Source organism: Macrotis lagotis, chromosome 4 (assembly GCF_037893015.1).
Source record: "Macrotis lagotis isolate mMagLag1 chromosome 4, bilby.v1.9.chrom.fasta, whole genome shotgun sequence".
NCBI lineage: Eukaryota > Metazoa > Chordata > Mammalia > Peramelemorphia > Peramelidae > Macrotis > Macrotis lagotis.
Window position 1 is genome coordinate 157,891,488 of NC_133661.1, and position 24,488 is coordinate 157,915,975.

Consider the following 24,488-nt stretch of genomic DNA (forward strand, 5'->3'; position numbering starts at 1 on the left):
ATAATGGTAAAGGCAAGACCCAAACTCTGATCTTCTGACTCCATGACCAGTTTTCCTAAAACTATCCATCCAACCTGGCCTGAAGACTTAACAATCACATTAAAAAATAAGACTAACAATTCTAATGAAACAATTAGAGAGAAGGAGAAATAGAGAGCCAGCCAAATGGTAAGGTACAGTCTTTAAGTACTTTAGAACACTATGCCTTAGGGAATGAATGGATTGTTTTATTCTGAAAATGTTTCTGACAGATTCTTGCTTAGGGCACTTGGTTTTGAGAGGCAACAGTCCCAATTCCTATTTGTGCTTCAGTTTTGCTTAAGTCAGATTTAATAATCCTAATAATTTTGTTGGACCATGCATATAAAGATTTCTTCACCAAGGCCAAAATAGATATAAGGACTCCAATATGATGAAGGAAGAGAATTAAGAGGAGAAAATGAACCCCTGAGAATAATGTTCTTGGATCCAAATGAAACTTATTTTTCTTTTGACCTTCCTCTTCCTGAACCTTGTTTTACTCCTCTTCACTTTCTGATTCCTTATATTGCTGCCTTTCTTTTTCCTACTTCTTTTTTTTTCATCTTATTGATCATTCTCTGCATTTTCTCTCCTCTTCCTTCTGGTCATCTGTCTATCTTTTCCTCATTTCCTCACTTTTATTCTTTCTTCTTTTTTCTTTTCCTCTCTTCTTTCTCCTCTATTTCATTTTCCCACATTTCCTTGTAATTTTCCTCTTTCTGCTTCTCATCTCTTCTTTTTTTTTTCCGTCCTTCATCCCCTCCTTGCTCCATTTTAATCACAGTCATTGTTAAGGCAAATTTGATATGAGGTTCTGGAGGGAGACAGGAGAGTGTCACCATCAAAGGCCCGGATCCTAGATCTGTTTACTGATTGAAACTAAATTACTCTGAGCTGTTGTTTGAACCAGAATTCCCTGGGAAATTGGCAGCAGTCATAGGGGTAAGTTGAAACCCAAGGGCAAGTCCAATAGCCTAGTGACCTGCATTTGAAGATGATGGGGGCGGAGAGGGAAAAATGCTGCATCAGTTATACTGCCTCACCTCCACTTCTTTACTTGCTAATTGATTGATTAGTAGATAGATAGCTCTAACTCCTTACTTGACATCATTTCAAGGTTAAAGATTCTAACTGAACTGCCTCTAGATTCTTGATCACTGCATCACTAGATTGAAATGGATGGCCTCTTCTATTTATTTAAACAAGTGATTGATAGGCTACATCTTCTGTACCTGGTCTTTCCAGGGATCATAGTGATGCTCAGGGTTCTAAATTTATAGACACGGGTAATTCTTGGAAGTTTCCTCTTCTCTACCTTTTTCCTTTTCTGGAGTCTCCATTTTAGAATTTCTCTCTCTACTTCCTCCCTGTTATACAACCTATTCCCAGCCCCCTTCCTTTCACAAATCATTGTGAAGCAAAATTCAGACTACACATTTGCTTCTACCTGCTATATATAAATATTTTTCAAACATTGGTGCAAATGCTCAAAGGAGCAGATAAAAGCAGCAAGGAATGAAGTAAGGACTTTACTAGAGAACATCAAATAAACAAATGGGGAAGTCCCAGGTTCAGGGCTTGTGCAGGGTTGTGCAGGATTTAAAAAGATAGCTCTTCTCCTGAGTCCCCATTTAGGGATTTCCTGGGGAGGGTGATAATCGAGGCTTTGGATTTTGACTCTGGCTTTAGACCTTTGACCCATCTATCAAAGGAACAAAGGCCAGAGAAGAGTGGGAAGTATGTGTAGAGGGAAGAAACAGAAACCATAGGTAGGAGAGGGTCTCAATCAAGACACTGCCAAATACTGAGGATACTGAGACCAAAAAAATGAAATAATTCCTATCCTCAAGAGGCATATTATATTTAAGTAGAGAAATGATATGTAGAGGATATAAATATGTATGGAAGAACTATATGTAGAATAAAAACAAAGTTATTAAGTACAAGATAATCTGGGACATATGAGTTATTCAGCAGGACTAGCACCTTTGGTGTCAGAAGTTGGTGAGTCCTTTTTAGGGTTGCTCATTCATCTTTGGTGTCCACAGTTACTCAACTCTCACCTGTGGTTCCATGAAATGACCACATTCAGGTATAACTGAGGGTACTGGACAGACCTCCAACTTGTTAAGGGAATGTCTACCCCAAGCATGTGAAGACTTCCTTAAGTGAAATGAGAGGATGAGAACAATTTGGCCAGGATCATGGCTGAAGCAGATAATATAGGGTGCTTACAGCTTAGTCAGACAAGATATAGAGTCATCGGCTGCAACCCAGACTTTTGTTATGCTCCTGGACTTTGATAACATTAGAGTGAGACTGATGATTTTTTGCAGCTCTACTTCACTTAAATCCAATTCACTTTCAAGTTAAGACATCACCTGTAATGCCACTGGTTGTCTTTGAAAATGAAGGATGAACAATAGTTTGGGAGGGAGGATGCTAGTAGTTGATGAAGGGGGGGGTCTGAAAATGATTTATAGAAGGTAGTACTTGTTCTTCTTTATGAAATATGGGAAGAATTCTATGAGATAGAAGTGAGGAAGGAATACATTTTAGACCTCTGCAATGACCAGTGCAAAGACTTTGCGATTTGAAATGGAATGTCTTGTGTGATGATCAGGGAGAAGGCAGATTGGCTAGAATGTGGCAAAGGGAATAATACATAATTAGATTAGATTAGAAAGATTGATTGTGATGGGTTTTAAAGACCAAAGATAAGATTTATTTTATTCCAAAAGCAATTCTAGCGTTTATTGAGTCAGGAAATGCCAAGCACAGGGCTGTGTTTAAGAACAATCACTTTGCCAGCTATATGGAGAAATGATTGAAGAGGAGAGATTTGAGGCAAGGATGTCAATTAGTTCCCAGTGCCAGAACCATTGCCATAGTTTAGGTAAAGGATGATGAAGGCCCAAACTAAAGTGATGGTTTTGTGAGTAAAGAGAAGAATTCAAATGTAAGAGGTATTATGGGAAGAGAAATGACTAGGTTTGGCAACTAATTGTATATGTATATATATATATATATATATATATATATATATATATATACATACACACACACATACACACACATATATATATATATATATATATATATATATATATATATATATATATATATATATATGATCCTGATGGATATACACAAGGTTGTGAAAGTGGGGGACTAAAAGAATGGTAGTACTTTTTTGTAATATAATTTTTTTAATTTTCATTTTCAGTCCCATGTGTCTTCTTCCTTCCAACCTTCTCCCCTGCCCATTGAGAAGGCAAGAAATATGTTATTCATAATAATATAGTGTCATGTAAGATATATTTCCATCTTAACCTTGTTATAATGAAAAAACACAAGAAAACAAAGAAGGGAAATAAAAGTGTGCTTCAGTAAGTATTCTGAGATCATCAATTCTCTATTTGGAGTTGAATAGCATTTAACATTATGAGTCCTTTGTAGTTGTAGTGGATTGATAAAAGTTACCAAATCTTTCACAGTTGATTACTTTTGCATTATTATTGTTTAATGAACAAATTATTCTCCTGCTTCTGCTTACTTCACTTTGGATCAGTTCACATGTCTTTCCAGGTTTTTTGTGAAATAATTCCTATCATTCTTTTTTTTAAATTTTTATCAAAGATATTATTTGAGTTTTACAATTTTCCCCCAATCTTGCTTCCCTCCCCCCACCCCCACCCCACAGATAGCACTCCGTCAGTCTTTACTTTGTTTCCATGTTGTACCTTGATCCAAATTGGGTGTGATGAGAGAGAAATCATATCTTTAAAGAGAACAGAATTCTCAGAGGTAACCAGATCAAACAATAAGACATCTGGGTTTTTTTCCTAATTAAAGGGAATAGTCCTTGTACTTTGTTCAAACTCCACAGCTCCTTATCTGGATACAGATGGTACTCTCCTTTGCAGACAGCCAAAAATTGTTCCCAATTGTTGCGCTGATGGAATGAGCAAGTCCTTCAAGGTTGAACATCACTCCAATATTGCTGTTAGGGTGTACAGTGTTTTTCTGGTTCTGCTCATCTCACTCAGCATCAGTTCATGCAAATCCCTCCAGGCTTCCCTGAAATCCGGTCCCTCCTGGTTTCTAATAGAACAATAGTATTCCATGACATACATATACCACAGTTTGCTAAACCATTCCCCAATTGAAGGACATTTACTGGATTTCCAATTCTTTGCCACCACAAACAGGGCTGCTGTAAATATTTTTGTACAAGTAATGTTTTTACCCTTTTCCCTTATCTCTTCAGGGTATAGACCCAGTAGTGGTATTGCTGGGTCAAAGGGTATGCACATTTTTGTTGCCCTTTGGGCATAGTTCCAAATAGCTCTCCAGAAGGGTTGGATGAGTTCACAGCTCCACCAACAGTATAATAGTGTCCCAGATTTCCCACATCCCTTCCAACAATGATCATTATTCTTCCTGGTCATACTGGCCAATCTGAGAGGTGTGAGGTGGTACCTCAGCGAAGCTTTAATTTGCATTTCTCTAATAATTAATGATTTAGAGCATTTTTTTCATATGGCTATGGATTGCTTTGATCTCCTCATCTGTAAATTGCCTTTGCATATCCTTTGACCATTTGTCAATTGGGGAATGGCTTTTTGTTTTAAAAATATAACTCAGCTCTCTGTATATTTTAGAAATGAGTCCTTTGTCAGAATCATTAGTTGTAAAGATTGTTTCCCAATTTACTACTTTTCTTTTGATCTTGATTACATTGGTTTTATCTGTGCAAAAGCTTTTTAATTTAATATAATCGAAATCATCTAATTGGTTTTTAGTGATGTTCTCCAACTCTTCCTTAGTCATAAACTGTTCCCCTTTCCATAGATCTGACAGGTAGACTAGTCCTTGATCTTCTAATTTGCTTATAGTATTGTTTTTTATGTCTATGTCCTGTAACCATTTGGATCTTATCTTGGTAAAGGGTGTGAGGTGTTGGTCTAATCTAAGTTTCTTCCATACTAACTTCCAATTATCCCAGCAGTTTTTATCAAAGAAGGAGTTTTTATCCCAATGGCCTGACTCTTTGTGTTTATCAAATAGCAGATTACTATAATCCTCTCCTGCTTTTACACCTAGTCTATTCCACTGGTCTACCACTCTATTTCTTAGCCAATACCAAACAATTCCTATCATTCTTTCCTAGAACACAATAGTACTCCATCATATTCCTATATTAAAAATTATTCAGCCAAGATATTTAAAGTACCTTTGACAGAAACTGGAAAATTTGAAAGGTCTGGTATAGGTTTTTTTTTGAGGGGGAAGTTAATATTCTGTCTTGGTCATGTTGAATATAAGATGTCTCTATATCAGACATCCAATTTGAAATGTCTAATAGGCATTTGGTCGTGTACAACAGCTACAGAGGAATGATTGGGACTGGTTATATGAATCATATGCATAAAGATAATAATTAACCCCAGAGGGGCTGATGGAATTCCCAAGAGAGAGAAAAGTCAGACAAAAAAAGAGTTCATGACAGGGGCTTATGAATAACCCACATTTATAAAACATGATGATATGGATAATGAGCCAACAAAAAAGACTGAGGAGTGGTTGTTCTGGTAGGAGGATAACCAAAAGGGAGCAATGTGACTCACTCAGAAAATAGAGAGTATCCTGGGAGGAGAGTATGATCCACAATGTCAAATGAGGAATGAGAAAAAAAGCATCAGATTTGGTAATAAGAAATCATTGGTAATTAAGAACAATATCAATTGAGTGGTTGAATTGTAATCTAGACTGCAAAAGGATGAGAAATGAATGAGAGGGAAGGAAGTAGAGACATTGAATATAGAGAGCTTTTTCTAGGAGTTTGGCTGAGAAAAATATGAGATTATGGATAATAGCTAGAGAGGGATAGTAGGTTTCAGTAAAGGTGTTTTAAAGATGGAATAGACCTTGACATATGGAAAGGAAGGAAGGAAGTAGGGAAGGAAGAGAATGAAAATTAAGGTGGAGGGGGGGATGATCGAGGAGGTAGAGTGATTATCCTTTAAGCAAAACATCCTTTTTTTGTCCCTCAAAGAAGAGACCAAGGCAGTTGAAGCTGCTGTATCCTGGAGAGGACTTAACAAGGTTACTCATTTGAGATTCCTACCAATTTCAGGTCCCATGGGCCTCCTTGTTCAGATAATCTAGTACAGAAAGCTTTCAGCCCTGCCTGATTCCTCTTCAGCTGTAACACTCACTTGGCCCCCTTTAAAAATTTAAGATGGGATTGAATTGAGCTCCAAGAATTAAGACTTTGGCTATCCTCCAGTCTGCTTGTGTTAGGGAACCTGTAGTGATCAATCTCTCTCCCTTTCTCCTCTCTCTCTCTTCTCTTTCTGTATCTTTCCCTTCACCCCTCTTTTCCTTTCTCCCTCCCCCTCAGTCAATCTGATTATCTCTCTCTCTGCCTCCTTCCTTCACTTTCCTCCCCTCTCTCTCTGTCTTTATTTATATATAAATATATCATATATGTGTATATATGTGTGTGTGTGTGTTTATGAAGGGATGAAGGATACCCTTCATTCTGACCCCCAAATCTGAGTTTAAAGCTTCCTAGCTTCTAGAAAGCCAAGGTTCAAATAATAATAGCAGTATTAGTGATAATAATACAGTCTTGCATTTTTCATACTATTTTACAATTTCCAAAATACTTTCCTCTATATTATGTTATCTGATATTTCCAGCAATTCTGTGAAGATCTCCATTCCACAATTCATAGGACTGAAACATAAAAATAATCTAATCCAGCTCCCTCATTTGATAGATGAAGTTCACTTAAGAGTGTTGAAAGTGAGTTGTTTAATGTCACACAGATATTAAACAGAAGAACCAGGATTCAAATCCAGGTGCTTTGATGCCAGTCACTATTTTTCCTGCTATACTATAAAGATATTAACTTTTTCTTTCTTTGTCTCTGTCTTCCTCTGATTCTCTCTCTCTCTCTCTCTCTCTCTCTCTCTCTCTCTCTCTCTCTCTCTCTCACACACACACACACACACACACACACACACACACATCTATCTGTCTGTCTCTCCAAATATATGATTGACATATCCTGTCTATTATATCATTTTAGAGAACTGTTTAGGGGCAGTGAGAGGTTAAAGGACTTGTGAATAGTTAGAAGAGCAGGACATGAACCCCAAGTTCTTCCAGGTCTGGAGGCCCACTCTCATTCCACTATACTACCTTAGCCTCAGATTTAATTTTTTATCATTTTAAAGTTTGCCAAGGACTTTCAATATCTTCTCTCATTTGAATCCCATAATAAATCCTTGAAGTAGGTTCTAATTGTACCTCATCTTAGAGATGAAGAGGCCCTCATCATGAGGCCCAGAGAGGTTATATAATTAGTCTGAAGTATCCAGACAATCAGAGTCAATGCCACAACTTAGAACACAGAGTTCTTGAATCTTTATTCAAGCTTAGTTCCATTTGGTTTTCATTAACATAGGAAATATAATATGCATATAATATAATGGTAACTAATTTTATAAGATTCAATCTACAAAAAATATCACAGTCAAGTCAGCTGGAGTGAAGAAAAATTTGGTGTGGTTTAACTTGGGAGCCATTGTTAATATTAAATTGCTTATTACAGCCTGTACAAGTTTCTGGGAAGTTATTACTTCCTGACAGGAGCCCAGATGTTTTCCTTGGTTCTTTAATGTTCTGTATTACTGCTCTGTTTGGACTCATGAGATCATTATTCAACATTTAAAATTATTTTACTACTATAAACATTGCCAGCATGCCTGGAGACCTCATTGCCTTGGGAATGATAAGGGTGGGGAGCAGAGAGGCATTATATAAGAAATCGCTTAAAAAAATAAATGAGATGAGGAAATCAAAATGGTAGGCCCATGTGAGAAAAGGGGTAACAACTTGCAGACAGAAATGGTTTTTCAAGAGAGTTCCTACCCTCACTGGCTGAAATTAAGGCCATGATGTAGTAAGGATTGGAATGGAATGGAACCCAGTTTCTGGAATGGATAGATCACTGACTCACATATTTTGTAGGAGGATATGTGGGGGTGGGTTGGGGAGTGGGCTATGTGTGAAAGGAAGTTGTACATGACTATGTCTCTTTTGTGAGAACATGAGTGTACAATAATATTTTTATATATGTTAAGTGGTTCTGTGTGGTTGCTGGAAAGATTAGTGATAAGACCTGAGTCCTAATCCCAGTTGTTTTGCTCACTTTGAGAAAGTCACTTTTTCTGGAATTGAGTTTCAGGAGTTGGAAGAATGGGACTCTTTGATTCTGAGTCCTCTGTTTCCAATAGACATTGTCTCACTCTTTTAGGAATACAGAAGTAAAAGTCAGAGTCAGCCTTCACAGGTGGGGATGGTAGAGTAACAGCAGTCAGTCACTCAAGACAATAATGCTGAATTGTGTTGGACAGCCTCCTGGTGCTGTTTAAAGCAGATGTCTCAAATGTGCTGCCCATGAGCCAGATGCTGCCCACTAATATCCCAAATGTAACCCAAATTAGATTAAAATATAGTTCCTTTTTGACTTTAATGTGCTACTCTATTAATTATATATAAGGTCATGTCATATTATATATCTTATATAATATATAATAAGCCATGTAGCATAGAATTAGTTATTTCACATCTCTAAATCTCAATTTCTTTATCTGTAATATGAGGTCATTATAATAAAAAAAGGAATTATTAATATTTTCTGTGTCATGGCCCCCTTTGGGAATCTGATGAATCCTTTCTTTTTATCACATCTTTGATTGCATAAAATGAAATAAACAGGATTATGAAAGAAAACAATAATACTGAAATACAATTATCAAGATAATAAAAAAGTTGGAAAAATGTTCACAAATCCATGGATTAGATGGTTTCTAAGGTCCCTATCAATTCCAAACATGGTAGTCGCCTTTCAAATGAAGCACTTGTTTAAATGAGAAGATGTCTGAGGCCCTTCCAGCTTTAACATGAACAGAACTAATTGGATAATAGCTGATACGATTTGCAATATGTTTTATTTACATTTTCTCATCACAACAAGATTCTGAAGTAAGATTCTGTATTATCTCAAGGGTATTTAGTCATTGAGGCAGAACTGAAACTCAGGTTTTCCCAAGTTTCAAGTCTAAATACCATATTTATATTGCCTCAGTAATTGGATAACATTAGCTAAGTCCCTTTGGTAGTTTTATTCATATTTACATACTCTAAAATAGACAGTTCTAGTAGTGCCCACAGTAGGCACTAAATAAATGGGGAATGAGGAAATCTTAAAAAAAACAAATAAACATTCTTCATTCATCAACTTTAGCCTAAGTTAAAATTTATGTTGAATAGAGGACATAGGATTAAGGTCATAGAAATAGTTAACATCCTATGTTCTATGTGAAACAAAAAAAGTGTTCTTTATAGGTTGGATTTGGATTCCATGATCTTACCTCTCCTATATGGCTTGATAAGTCAAAAGGTTTCCACTTCATGAAAGATGGAGTCATTTAGCTTTTTATGGGACAGAAGACCTATTTGGATCAATGTTGAATGGTGGCTTATTATCTGGTAATAATAATAACTCACATTTCTATATATAACTTTGAAATTTACAAAATAATTTCCTTACAACATCCCATGTACATCAGAGTTGTTGCAGAAGTTCCATTTTCCATATAAGGACATTGAGAATATGAGATACAAGTTTTGACCAAGATTACTCAGAATTAATAGGCACTAGGGGACAGCTAGGTGCTGCAGTGGATAGAGCACCGGCCCTGTAGTCAGGAGCACCTGAGTTCAAATCTGTCCTCAGACACTTAGTGATTACATAGCTGTGTGATCTTGGGCAAATTATATTGCCTTGCAAAAAAAAAAGAACTAGTAGACATTGGAGCTGAGCTCCATTCAGGTTCTTTGGTTACCTTTCCACTACAAAAGCCTACCTCAGCTGGATCTTTTTGTATTGCAGGTAACATAAGGGAATTGATATTTGAGGTCATCATTTGGTAGCTATGAGACAGGCTAGGCCAGTGAACTTTAATTACTGAAAAAATTCTAACATTTGTCATTAAAGGGATGGTTAGTGAATACTGAGAAAAGGCACTAATAATTCACCCCAAGTCATGCCTCATGCCAGACTAATGGCATCTTCTCTTTCTCTATGTCTGTGTTTCTGTCTCTCTCTCCTTTCTCTGTCTCTGTCTCTCTATCTTTCTGTCTCTGTTTCTCTTAAAAACATCATTAGTTTACACATGGTTCAAAGATATATTATGACTGTAGTTTGCCTAGATTTTAATAAAGCATTTGATAAAAATCTTTCTTACTAGTAAGACAGAGATATGTGGACAAGGCAAGAGTATAATTAGCTGATTGAATGACTGGATCTAATTCTTCAAAATCAATTTGGACAGAGGTTTCCAGGACAGTGTCTCCAAGCACAGAAAACTGTGTTTGATGCTATGTTGTTGAATATTTTTATCTATCATTTGGATGAAGGTTTTGTTGGCATACTTGTTGAATCTGGTAGATAATACAAAGATGAAAAGAATATACACTAAAGCTAGAAATAAAAAAGCCCTTGGGGAAGAAGGAACAAACATTTTAAAATACCTACTATATACTAGGTGCTGGGTTAAAAATTTTGCAAATATTATGTTATTTGATTCTCACAATAATTCTGGAAGATAGGTATTATTATCCCATTTAGAAAGGGAATGAGACCAGATTTGAATTCAAATTTTTGATTTCCCTTGTTGTAGCCATTATGCCAATTAGCTGTCTCTTGACAGGCTGGAACACTGAGGGATGTGATAAGATGAAATTAATAGGAACAAATATAAAATCTTAGATTAAGAAAAATCAACACCAGAAATATAAAATAGGGAAAGTGAAGTTAAATAATAGTTCATCTGAAAAAGATCTGGTGGCTTCAAAGGACTACAAGTTCAATAAGCATCAACATTGTGAAATATCAATTCTAGGTTGTTTAACCAATAGGAAATACTGCTGGACAAGAATTTGACCCTATTAGTAGAAAGGGTTTAAATGCATTTAGTTACTTTTTATGTAGTGATAGTCTCCACTGATAGTATAATCATACTTACCTCTTGGAGCTGTTGTGAGGATTAAATGAGATATATTTGTAAAGAACTTAACACAGTGCTTGAAATACAGTAGACAGTTAATAAATGCTCATTCCCTTCATTCCCTCCATCCAATTCCAAAAGGTATTGTGGGGTGGTGACTCTCTATCTTTCCCCTTGTTTCTCCCTCCTTTTTTTTTTTTGCATGTGTGGCAACATTAATTTTATTCCTCTAAGGGTTAATGCAAATGTATCCAATCAGATTCTCTCAGATCCTAGCCAGTATAAAGTTCCATCCTCTTAGTCAATGCTGCATTTCAACTGAATTCAAAGACATAAACATAATATAATGATATATTTCTATTCTCAAAACAATAAGAAAAGAAATAAAACCAAATATATTAAGTAACCATGATAAGCATCTCCTTTCCACTCAGATTTCCTTTGAAGTCCAAAAACCTGGTTGTAAATAAGCCAAAGACCTAGGAATTTTAAGAATCACTTTTTAAATGTTCTGATTCCAAACTTTCCTTTGTTTATAGTTGATTCAGATACCTAAGGACTCAAGAAAACACAATTCAAGTGTTCAGATTTAAACCCAATCCAGAGAAGATCAGGGCCCTCCACTGGCAATCTGGAGTAGATGCCGATTCTTCCTTTGGGCAATTCTATTTCTTCCCACTGCTGCCTACTACATTTGCCCTTACTTTGCTCTTGTTCTGTCTCCGTCTAATCTGTCACTGCCTCAAACATACATACATATCTACTTACCTCTGATCCTGTTCTTGGCTAGGGGGCACAGATTTGCTATTAGAGTCTTATCACAGAAATACAACTATGAGGACAGAAGCAGACTGTCCCTCTCTGTCAAGAACTATTTTGGTTCCTTGCCTTTTTTCTTGAAAAGTCCTTTTGTTGTACCCCTGTATAAGGTTTTCACACCCTGTATTTAGGCATATTCCCCTTTTGATCTTTGCCTTCAACTTCCTTCTCTTATGTGCATGGTTATAGTTTGACACCCAGTTGCACCCCAGCGAGAAGGGGAAGGTGGCAGAATAGAAAAGTTTTTATAGAACCATTAAGATAGGCAGAGTGTCTAGGGCTGGAAAGGTGATACCTCTGAAATGTTCTGCTTTGGCAAGACCACATCTGCAGGATCATGTTCAGTTTTGGATACTATATTTTATAAAGGACACTGATAAGCTGGCAATTATCTAGAGGAGGGTAGCCAGGAAGGTGAAGGGTCTCAAATTCAAGTCATAAGAGGATTCAATGAAATAACTAGGAATGATCAGCCTGAAAAAAAACCTAAAAAGATATGATTTATGGGATATGATAGCTGTTTGCAAGAACTCAGACTATCACATAGAAGAGGGATTAACTTTGTTCTGCTTGGCCCAAGGGGAAAGAAAGTAGTAGAAATAATGGATTGAAATCATAGCAAGGAAAACTTAAGTTTGATGTAAGAAAATATTTCCTTACAATGAAAGTTGCTCCAAAGTAGAATGGATTATCTTGGGAAACAGTCAGTTCTTCCCTAGGAGTCTCTTAAAAAAATTATTTATTTAAGACAATGGGGTTAAGTGACGTGCCCAAGGTCACACAGCTAAGCAATTATTAAGTGTCTGAATCTGCATTTGAACTCAGGTCCTCCTGACTCCAGGGTTGGTACTCTCTCCACTGTGCCACCTAGCCACTCCTAATAGAAGTCTTTAATCAAAGACTAGGTGAAGACTTGACAAGCATGTTGTAGAAGGGAGTCTTGGTCAGCTTAGGGTTACAAAAGATGATCTCTGAGGATCTCTGATCATCTTTCAAATTTTTAAGATTCTGTGACTCTATGGATTCACAAAAGAGAAGAAGGAAAACAGTGAGATAAAAGGTAGTTTTTAGAGAAGGCCAAAAGAGGAAATGGAGGCTGAAGAATGGTCACAGAAGGAGGAGAGCCAGGATGGTGTAAATATCATAGAAGAAAGGTAAAGAACTTCAGGGAAAGGGAAGTTCCATTCAACACTGTCGTGTTGTGTGTGTGTGTGTGTGTGTGTGTGTGTGTGTGTGTGTGTGTGAGAGATGAAGGCCCAGAGGATGATATAGATAATGAAAAAAATGCTGGACTAAAAGTCAAGAGACTTTAGTTCTAATTCTACTCTTGGTTCTGACCAGTAACTATGTGATCTTGGACAGATGACTTCATTTTTAGGCTTCAGTATATTTTGTCTGTCTGATAATTTGTCTATCACACTTGATGATCGATACTACTACTACTACTACTACTACTACTACTACTACTACTAATAATAATAATAATGATAATGATAATAATAAATTTATGTAGAATTTTAAGGTTTTCAAAGCATTTTACAAATAAATCCTATAAAAATGCTTCCTTATTATTTGAATATCTTATTAGAGGAGACAAGATCAGTCTTATTTATAGGCAAAGTAAGTGGCTACCTATGTGTTATTATTTCTGGGACCCTAGGAATATCCTCAGTCCTTTCTTTCAATCCCTTACTCCTCTATTTGTGACTTCTCCTAATCTCTTTTCCAGGAGAAAGTCTTTCATTGCTCAATTTGAATACAAACTTTAATAAAGAAATTCATGTTGGAGTATGAATCATTGAAGACAAGAACTTTTTTTTATCCCTGATAACTAGTACATCATCTTACACAATTAGTACAGTTAGTGAATGCTTGTTATTGTTCACAAACTCCTTTGAGGGGGCAGCTAATGGTGCATCAGATTAAAGCACCTAGTCTAGAATCAGTAAGTCCTTGACTTCCCGAGTTCAAATCTGACCTCAGACTAGCTGTATGACCCTGGGCAAGTCACTTAACTATTTACCTCAGTTTCTTCATCTGTAAAATGATCTGGAAAAGAAAATAGCAAATCACTCCAGGATCATTGCCAGGAAAACTTCAATGGGTTCACAAATAGTCCAACAGGACTAAGCAATAACAAATTGCTTTTAAAGCCCGAGAGCAATATTAATAACAATAAGAATATCTCTGCTGAATCCCCATAACATCCAGGATCAAATATAAAACCCTGTTTAGTGTTCAAAACCCTGCATAACACCCCCACCCTCACCCCACTGGAATCTTCATATACTTTATATTCCTTTCTGTCCCCAACATATACTCTCTGATTCCATGATCTTGACCTCTTTGTGATTCCTTGAAGAAGGAAGAAGGAATCTTCTGACTTAGAGAATTTTCACTTCCCCATGCTTAGAATGCTTTCCTTCCTCATCTCTGCCTTCTGGCTTCCCTTGCTTCCCCTCAAAGCTAAGCTCAGATTTGACCTTTCACAAGAAGGCTTTTCCCATTCCTCCTTAATCTTAGTGCATTTCCTCTGAGATTACCCCCAATTTATCCTGTATATATTTTATTTAGACATAGTTGCATGCATGACATCTCCTCCAAATAGACTGTGAATTTAAGAATAGGCATTGTCTTTTTTCCCTCTGTATTCCCAATGTTTAGTACAGTGCTGGCGCATAGTAGGCACTTCATAAATAACTTACTGGCAATTAGCATTTAAGTGGTGATTTAAGACTGGCAAAACTTTTATAAATATTATCACATTTTATTCTCACTGCAACCCTGGGAGGTAGGTGATATTATTATCCTCATTTAATAGTATAGAAATGTGAGTTGTTATAATACAGAGGAGACTAGCTAAAACTGCAGCCTCAGCCCCAAAATAGAACAAATTAATGTGGAAGAAAACTGTCCTCCCAATACATGGAGCATTCTTAATCCCACCCAACCTTCTCAAAAATAGATAGTGTTAGTTACAGAGAGAACTGAGTGAGCTTGTGAATGCTTAGTTCAGCAATCCCTATACTGGAAAAACAACTCAGTCTTGCTTTAGTGAGGGTAATTAGAGGTATTCTCTTTGCATACAAAAATGGAATAGTATAGGGGAAAGAGAATTGGATTTGAAATCTAAAGACTTGTGTTTAATTTTGTGTCCAAAGTCATATACTTTATGTGTGACCTTGGGAAAGTCACTTTTATCCTCTGGGCTTCTTTAGCCTTTTCTATAAAGGAAGGGAATATGCTTGATGTCATCTAAGGTTCCATCTTATCTCTACATGCCTGACTCAATAATATTTAAGGTCCCTTCCATTCTTTATGATGAACAAGAAGAGGATAAATGACATGATGAACTTTTGCCTGACAGCATGGTTTTTTTTATTAAAATGGTTTTTTATTAAGACATCTGGTTTTTTTATTAAAATGGTTTTTTATTAAGACATCTTAATAAATGGAACACCTCAAGAGGAGAGGGGTCCTCAGCATGTTTTGAGAAGAGAAAAGAGAATTGAGGACACTGAGTTCCAGAAAGGTGACTGGCAACAGGGAAAATTACCTTCCTTTGTTAAGGAAGTGGGGCTGGATTAAATGACAGATTAGGTACCTTCTGCTTCTAAGTAGTGCTTAGCACTAAGCAGGTCTAGCTGTGTGACTCAGGAAAAATCATTTAACCCAGTTTACTTCAGTTTCCTCATCTGTTAAATGAACTGGAGAAGAAAATGGCAAACCCCTTAAGTTTCTTTTCAAGAAAACCCCAACCTATCAACAAAGAGGTTGGGCACACCCAAAGCAAATTTTGCTGAGTTCACAATATTTTTTCTAAGGAGGGAGACTACTTTTAAAAATGGAAGAAGGAAAAATATAATAGAGAAGGCAGACTGGATTTTATCTACAAGAGAGATAGCTTAATATAGTGAAAATTATAAGTGGAATTGCAATTATATCAGATTTAGAATCATACCCTGGAATTTAAATTCATGGTTTTAGATTATGGTTTACTACTTATATGCCCTTGGGCAAATAATTTAACCTCTCTGAGCAGCCTCAGTTTCCTCATCTGTAAAATAAGGAGGTAGAACTAGATGACCTTTAAGATAAATTGGTATAAAAAGCTTACTGTGTTCAGTTTTTAAAAGTTGTTATGTATTATTTTTCTCTGATTTTTTCCTGTTTTTCTTTGATTTTTCTTTCACAATGTGATTAATATAGATATAAGATTAACATAGTTATAAATGTATAACTTATAAAAGATTGTTTTCTGTAAGGGGAGGGAAAGGGGAGGGAGGGAGAAAAATGTGTAACTCAAAACATAGCAAAAATGACTGTTGAAAACTATCTTTGAATGCATTTGGAAATATATATGTATATATATATATATATATATATATATATATATATATATATATATATATATATATAAAGTGGTAGAGTGGGTTGAGTACCAGACTTGATATCAGGAACACCTGGGTTCATATCCTACCTCAATAATTTGTTAGCTGTGTGACACTAGACAAGGCTCTTAAATTCTCTATATCTCATTTATCTCTATATTTGAGTTTCCTCATTTGTAATTTAAGGGGATTAGACTCTAAAACCCCTAAGGTCCTTTCTAGCTCTGAATCTATGAACCTTTATAGTTTTAGGTCCTACTGAAGAGACCCTGAAAAGACCCTGTCTTTCTACTTATAATCTCACCCCTACCTTTCCCAAATCCAAGTCACCCCTTCCCAGTGGGAAATAAAAGATTGAAACAGTTCCTTCAGTTGTCCCGGCATAAACCAGTGTCTTTCTCTTTCATGTTACCTTGATGGAGAAAAGTGTCAAGACTTGGTTGTTTTCCTTATTAAATGCTTCAGCTTCTTTCTTTCTTTTCTGGCTTCTAGAAAATCCTTACCCTTTATTAGCTACTTGACTTAGGATAAGTCATTTAGCCTTTCTGGATCTTCATATCTTCTGCTGTAAAATTTAAAAGTCAGGCTGGGATAATTCCTTAGTTCAGAGATTCCTAAACTTTCTCAGTTCAAGGAGCCCTAAATGTCTCAATAATTTTTTTCATGACTCTCTTAGGTCAAAAGAAATACTTGACAATTTTGTTTATTAAGTAGTTAGACCCAAGAAACTTATTTAGTAGTTATGACTTAGCTACTTGAAAAAATGCTTTCAATTGAAAGAAAAAATCCCAACATTTTAAATTCCTTCTCAGATATCCAGAACCACCTTTTAATGGGATTTGTATGCCTGCTAGGTACTATGCAACTCTCCATATCTTGAAATCAGAGGTGTGATTCCTCTACTTTCATATCCTGTTCTAAATTGATAGGGGCAACTAGGGGGCACAATTTCCTAAGTCAGGAAGATCTGAGTTCAAATTCAGTCTCAGTTACTAGTTGTGTGATCCTAGTCAAGTCATTTAACCTCCATTTTCTCATCTGTTAAAAGGATAAAATCATAGTAGCTATCCCCCAGGGTTGTCACGAGGCTAAAATGAGATAATATTTGTGAAGTACTTCACAGTGTAACACAGTGATGATGTTTTTTTTTTCTTTCTCAAAGAAGACTGTGACATCAAGGAGGTAATGCCATGATATGCACATGAATTGTATTAGAGTGAAGGTGGTGCTGTGCTAAGTCATCAGCCTCAGTTTCTCTCGTGGAGATATTTGGGTCTGGAGGTCAGATATGAATCAGAAGATGAACCTGGATGTGAGGTTATCAGGGTTAAGTGACTTGCCCAAGGTCACACAACTAGTAGTGTCTGAGGTTGGATTTGAACTCACGTCCTCCTGAGCCAGGAAAAACATAGCTGGTACCAAGAAATGTTTGTTAATATCTGAAAAAATATCCTATAACCATAGGGTTAAGACTGAATAACAGCAATGGGAAGGTAGAAAGAGGCTTTTTTAAGTTTATTTTTTATTTTTTATTAAGTTTTTGCAAGGCAAATGGGGTTAAGTGGCTTGCCCAAGGCCACATAGCTAGGTAATTATTAAGTGTCTGAGGCCGGATTTGAACCCAGGTACTCTGGACTCCAGGGCCGGTACTTTATCCACTGTGCCACCTAGCCGCCCCAAAAGAGGGAACATCACTATATTTAGGAAGATTAATCTGATAGAAATATTTAGAAATAGACGAGAGAGGAGAGACATCAATTAGAACAGGCCTTGCTAGGGAAGACAAACAATGAACAAGCTTCAAAGAAACAATAATCAGCTTGACTCAGACATTCTCTCTATCTCTCTTGTTGCAAAGTAATCGGAATTAAGTAATTGCCCAAGGTCACATAATTGGTAAGGATGAAGTATCAGGATATATTCGAACTCAGGTCCTCATGACTCTGGGCCAGTGCTTTATCCACTGAACCACCAGCTGTCACTAGACTGCCTCTCATTAAGAGAATCAAATTATTACTCTATTTAAGGGAAAAAGTTACCAAGTTATACTCTCAAGTCAGTTGTCTCACATCAGCACTTTACTTTTCATCCCAATTGTAGAGGATTGACCCATAGATGAGGACTTGGAGAGGTGATTGAGATGGATGTCTTCATACAATATGGGCACTAACCATTGTCTCCTCCATTAGACTGTATTTCTTGAGACAGGAGCAATCGCTTCTTTTTTAATTATGTCCCCAGCATCTAACCCAGGGCTTTTCCCACATACTAGGTACTTAATTCAGTAAATCTTATGCATTCATTCATTCAGAACCTTTCTTTTAGCATAAGAGTAATTCTGGGGTTCAAGATGGAAGGGGAAATGAAAGACGTATTTCTCAAGAAGAAAAGCATAAAAGTTTTTTTTTTGGATGGGGGAAGAACAGGATGTACTAGTTGAGATGAGAAAAAATAAGGTAATCGGTCCACTAGCAAGGTTTTTAAAATGAGAAGAGATACAGAAGATTAGAGGGATTTAACCCTGAAAGGCTGGATGCAGGTTTTATGGCCAGAACAGAGGTAACACTAGTTAAGAGAATATCTATGGGCAGTTTAGGGGATTCAAGGGATTCAGTTAGAAGCTAAAGTTGGAGAGTAGATATGAGACCCAGAGAGAAAAAGGACTTTTACTTCTCCATTGATAAAAGGGGCTAAAAGAAATGGCTCAACCTTGGACCGGTGATGGGGCAAGGAATGGAAAGAAAGAATGAATTAGGAGAGGAAAGACAGAGATCTAGAGAATCAGGTTACAGAAGGAGCCAGCCTAACTGTGGGTAAGAAGGCCTAGGAGAGATTCAGCAATACTTTAAGCTGAGTCAAGCTAATTGAGTAACATGAAGCCGTGTACCTGTGAGAAAAGGCAGATGTGATGACTCAGGAAACCTTTGAAAGATATCAGGGAGCAAGAGAATTGCTGAAGGACTCAACAAGGGCAAATATTCCAATTTTCAAAAAAGTCATGAAAACAGAAGCTACAATTAATAAGCCACTGAGCTTGAGTTTGACTTCTAGCAAAATTCTAGAATATACTGTTAAAAGGACAATAAAGGAAAATCTAGAAAAAGAATAATTATGACAGAGGTAACAAAGCTTCATCAAGAATGGAATATGTCAGACTAATTTCAGTTTTTCACTGAATTACCCTGGTAGTTCCAGTGCAATGATATAAACATTGCTTGCCTAGTTTTCAGAAATCATTTGACAAAGTTCCTCTCCCTGTTCTTTGGGACAAGATGAAAAGATCAGTGGTTTTCAGTGTGTGGAGTGAGAATTGAGACTCAGGGAGTACACAAGACTAAAACTAATCTTAATGATAATAATAATAACATGCTTTCATTTCTCAAATGTTATAGATATAACTCACATAAACAAAGATACTTGGGGGGATCCTCAGTAATATTTTACAAGTGTAAAGGGGGTCTGAGCTGTTGGGCTTGATAATCTAATCTGAGGGAGAGGCCAGAGGGACAGATGGTACTTCCAATGTGTGGATTGTAGGTTTGCATTAAGGTTTCAGCTACTTAATCCCTTAGTGTTCTTGGTTACTTTAAGACTATAAGTGTCAGAGAAAGTTAAATCCTGCCTTAGAAGGTGGGTTTTCCTTATTAGGGACTTCCTGATAGTGAAATCACAGCTCTAGCTTCTATTCTGAATCCCTTCTTCCATCCTCCCTAATGCCTGGTAAAGAGATACAGAGATGTTGCTTTAAATTGTCACCTAATGTATTGGATTGCCGATTGTGATCTTAGAGCGAATTAGTTTATCAGATAATTGCCACCTAGCAGGGCAGTCCCAAGGAGTGGAAAGAAGGACAGATTTGTTGCCTGAGGATGAATAAGGAAAGGAAGTGTTGGGCTTGGTTCTGGGGACATTGGCCTCAAATGAGGTCTGCATTGGAGGTTTAGGATGTCAACTTAGCTAAAAGGGGTAAAATTAAGGCAGATCCTTGCCAGGAGTTGAAGCCTTTAGCAATATGGGGGTATGTTTACAGTATTTTACTTTGACTTGTCTCTTATTAAGGACATCTTTTAAACATGCTCTCCCTGATGGCCTCTTCTGTGACCTTGATATTCTCCATGTTTCCTTAATGAGACGTTATTTGGAAATACAAGTCCTAAGGAGCACATGTTTGAGAACATTCAGGGTACTGTGTGGACTGCAATGTAAAGGGTGCATATCATGTATATGATTATCTTTCAAAATGAAATTTCATAATTTTCAAGTTTGGAGAAATGTTTCAGGGACTCATACAGAGTATGCAGTAGCTACCTGTATTACATGACCGTCTTTTTCCCCTCTGAGGCCTCATGATCGGGATATTCAAGAAAATATGGTAACTCCAAAAGAAGATTGAAAGCCTCTGGATTTTCTCTGACCTCTGATGATTAAGGTAGGGGACAGGGGATCAGATTGATTTGATTTACTGGCTTATTTGTCCTTTGAAGATTCCCTACACTTTCTTTAGAATAGGAATGGAGTGCTGAAATGTGACCCAGCTATCTAACAAAGGAGCCTTGGTATCCAACCCACTATATTCTCCTCCTGGAGAGAAGCTAATGATATTTCCATGTATAGGTCTTTTTCCCACAAAAACAAAACAAAACAAAACAAACAAACTAGTCTGTTCCCCAGGGAGACCAGGCTTAGGCCACTGCTACACCCTCTTCCCCTTTTCTTACCCTCAAATGGGTCAACAGGACATGATTCCCTAAATTTCCCTGGATTCCATACTCCATTGTTTTCTGGGAATGGTTGGAAAAATCAGGAACTACAGGATGAATTTGATCAAAAGAATAAGCAAAAGAGTAAATAAAAAGTGAATTGTTAGTAAATGGTAACTATAAATTAATAAGTAGTAACAAGTCATTAAGTAGTAACAAGAAGCAAATAGCAACAACTGCATTTATATATAGCGCCTTTTAAATGTTTGCAAAGAATTTTATAAATATTCTCATTTTCTCCTTACAACAACCCTGGGAGGTAGATGCTATTATTTTCCTTGTTTTACAGATTAGGAAACTAAGGCAGACAGATATTAAGTGTCCTACCCAGGGAATCATGGCTAGTAAGTATCTGAAGATGAATCTGAATTCCAGGGTTCCTAACTTCTAGTCCAGATTTCTATCCACTCTGCCACACAATTAATAATACATCAAGGGATCATGCCAGGGCTTTCAAAGATATAAATAAAGTGGTGCTTTTCATATAGTAAACCCTTAAGGAATGTTTTTTCTTTCATTCATTCATTCAGAACCTTCAAGGAGCTTATATTCTAATAATAATAGCAGCTGATATATATACATTGCTTCAGAATTTAGATACATTCTTCCTTTCCAGCCTCCCCATTTGCCTGGTACAAGAGATATTATCATTCCATTTTTACAGATGAGGAAATTGAGACCCAGAGAGGGTTAAAGGACTTGTCCTTGATCACATTAAGTACTGGAAACTGGATTCAAATCCACATCTTTCCTAACTCCATGTCCTCTATGTCTTGGTGGTGCTGCTTTTCTAAAATATAGAAGATACACAAACACATAAATATATATTATATTTTATATATCTATATCACATATTTAAACATACATATATGCAAATTTGCATATATTATATCATGATATATGTAATATACACGTGTGTATTCATGCACCATATAATCATAACCTCACTCCATGATAAATGTTAAATGGGTTGTTGATGCAGTATATTCTAGAGGACATAAAAGGAGAAAATGATTCCTGAAGGCCAAGATGACGAGGAGAAGGTGACCAGGCAGGCTGCAGTAATGCCATGGCACCTTGTACCCATTGTTTAGCTGTTTCAATATTCTCGAGGTTGCCTGGTTGTTGATAACTCACAAGACCCAGAATATTAGGCTAAGTATTTCCTTTCTTAACCCATTCACTCACTTCCCTTCCTTGCCTCTTGCTGAGTGGCTTTGGCCACCTCTAAATCTACAAGTAACTAAGAGAGTAGCAATTGGTAGGAGTAAAAGGTTTTTCCATATCATGCCTGGTTCCTACCAAAACCTAAGCTCCAGATCCTAAACTCCAGGAAGGCAGGGATTGTGACTACTTGAGACTTTTGTTTTTCTCACAAACACCTAGCCCAGCAGTCTTCTCAAAGGAGTCACTTAATAGTCAACACTTAAGGTTTGCAGTGTGTTCTATGTAATTCTCTTAATAACTCTGTGAGGTAGTTCCTGTTATTAGGCCATTTTACAGATGAGGAAACTGAGACAGAAAGGGATTAGGTAATTTGTCTAGGATCTGAGACTGGATTTGAAATCAGATCTTCTTGACTCCAAATTTATCCTCTGTGCCACCCAGATGCAGTTAATATTTATCTGAGTAAATTTTGACCTAATGAATTGTTTTCAGAAATAAAAGGCATGTTATTAGAGAACATCAGAGATTATACCATAAAATTCTCTTGCCTCTAAGAACCTTATGGTCTGGCTTCTTGTGTGTTGGTGAGTGGGGAAACCTGCTCATTCAGACCAAAGGAGAGCACCTTCCTCTCTGCCTTTAAAACTTCTTTTTTAAATACTTTAATACATTCCCCCTTTTCTCTTAAGTGTGTTTTGTTTCACAAGTGACCACAGTATCTTAACTGTCAGATTCTCCTCATTGCCTAACACAAACAACACCCCTCTGGGAACCCCATGTCATAATGTGGAAACATTTTTGCTATTGCTTGGAAGGGATATGGGCCAACATCAGGACTAGGTCACCCTAAAACGATTTATTTCTTGCTCCCCCACCCCAGTGCAACCAGAAAAGAGCTCTCCTTTTAAAACAACATCATTAACAACAAAAAACAACCCTCACCAGGCCAGTTTGGAGAATTTTGAGACTTCCTCTGATATTGTTTGGACTGGATGCAGCCCTTGATTTTCCATACCTTTCCATCCCAAAACCTAAACATATTTTATGGTACAGTAGAAAGAGAGCTCGTTGGACCTGAGTTCAAATTTTATCACTTTATTACAATTGTGATCTTGGCTAAGTCACTTATCCTCCATAGACCTCAGTTTCCTCAAATGTAAAATGAAGAAATTGGACTAAATATTCAAATAATGCTAGAGCTATGATTCTATTCACCTTTAGGTGATCTTTGTGGTCACATGTCAATCAATTTCCCTACAGTCCAATTTGCTATCTCAATAACTTCCCAACCCAGATCACTTAACCTGACCACCCCCTCCCCTTGTAAGAATTATCTTCCCTTACTAGAAAACAAGCTTCCTGGGGCAGCTAGGTGGTGCTGTGGATAGAGCATTGGCCCTGGAGTCAGTAGTACCTGAGTTCAAATCCAGCCTCAGTCACTTTATAATTATCTAGCTGTGTGGCCTTGGGCAAGTCATTTAACCCCATTGCCTTGCAAAAACCTTTTAAAAAAAAAAAGAAAGCTTCCTAAGGGCAAAGATTATTTTCTCTTTGTATTTGTATTTCCAACTCTTAGCACTTAATGGTTGGCATATAATAAACATATTTATTAAGTTTAATAAATAATTTTCCATTTATTCTTCCCATTTCTCTAATCCTAGGATTGGATTTGAATCCTGACATTTTACTTTACTGATTCTAAATTTGGACAAGTCACCTAACTTCTCCTGGTCACAGACTTACCAGTAAAATAAAAAAAAAATCCCAAATTATTTCTAAAAATTCCTTCCTGCTCTAAATTTAAGACCCTAATACTTTCCTGAGGCAACTAGGTGATGCAGTGGATAGGGCACTGGTCTTGGACTGAGGAGGATGGGAGTTCGAATGCAAGCTCAGACACCTGACACTTGAGCACATCACTTAACCCTGATTGCCTTGTATCCAGGGCCCTCTCCAATCATTCTTTTTTTTAGGTTTTTGCAAGGCAAATGGAGTTAAGCGGCTTTCCCAAGGCCACACAGCTGGGTAATTATTAAGTGTCTGAGGCGAGATTTGAACTGAGGTACTCCTGACTTCAGGGGCAGTGCTCTATTCACTGTGCCACCTAGCCACCCCTCTCTCCAATCATTCTGATTCATATCTGGCCACTGAACCCAGTAGAGTGAGGCTGGTGACTTAGTACAGTCCTCCCTCACTCAAATCTAATCTATGTGCTTGTCATGGCATCACCTCTTTGATGTCAT

At 36.9% G+C, this 24,488-nt stretch overlaps 1 protein-coding gene across 4 annotated transcripts in view; it reads left to right on the forward strand.

Moving 5' to 3' along the window:
• Positions 1–24,488, forward strand: part of CORO2B (coronin 2B) — a 227,191-nt gene that overhangs the window by 69,916 nt on the left and 132,787 nt on the right. Inside the window, exon 1 of one of the 4 annotated variants that reach the window (XM_074234491.1) lies at positions 16,357–20,747. The exons of the other annotated variants lie outside the window; for them this stretch is intronic. Coding sequence (XP_074090592.1) covers positions 20,739–20,747 — 9 coding nt within the window. The 5' untranslated portion in view covers positions 16,357–20,738. Of the gene's footprint in view, positions 1–16,356; positions 20,748–24,488 lie in introns of those variants that run through there. 4 annotated transcript variants of the gene reach the window in all.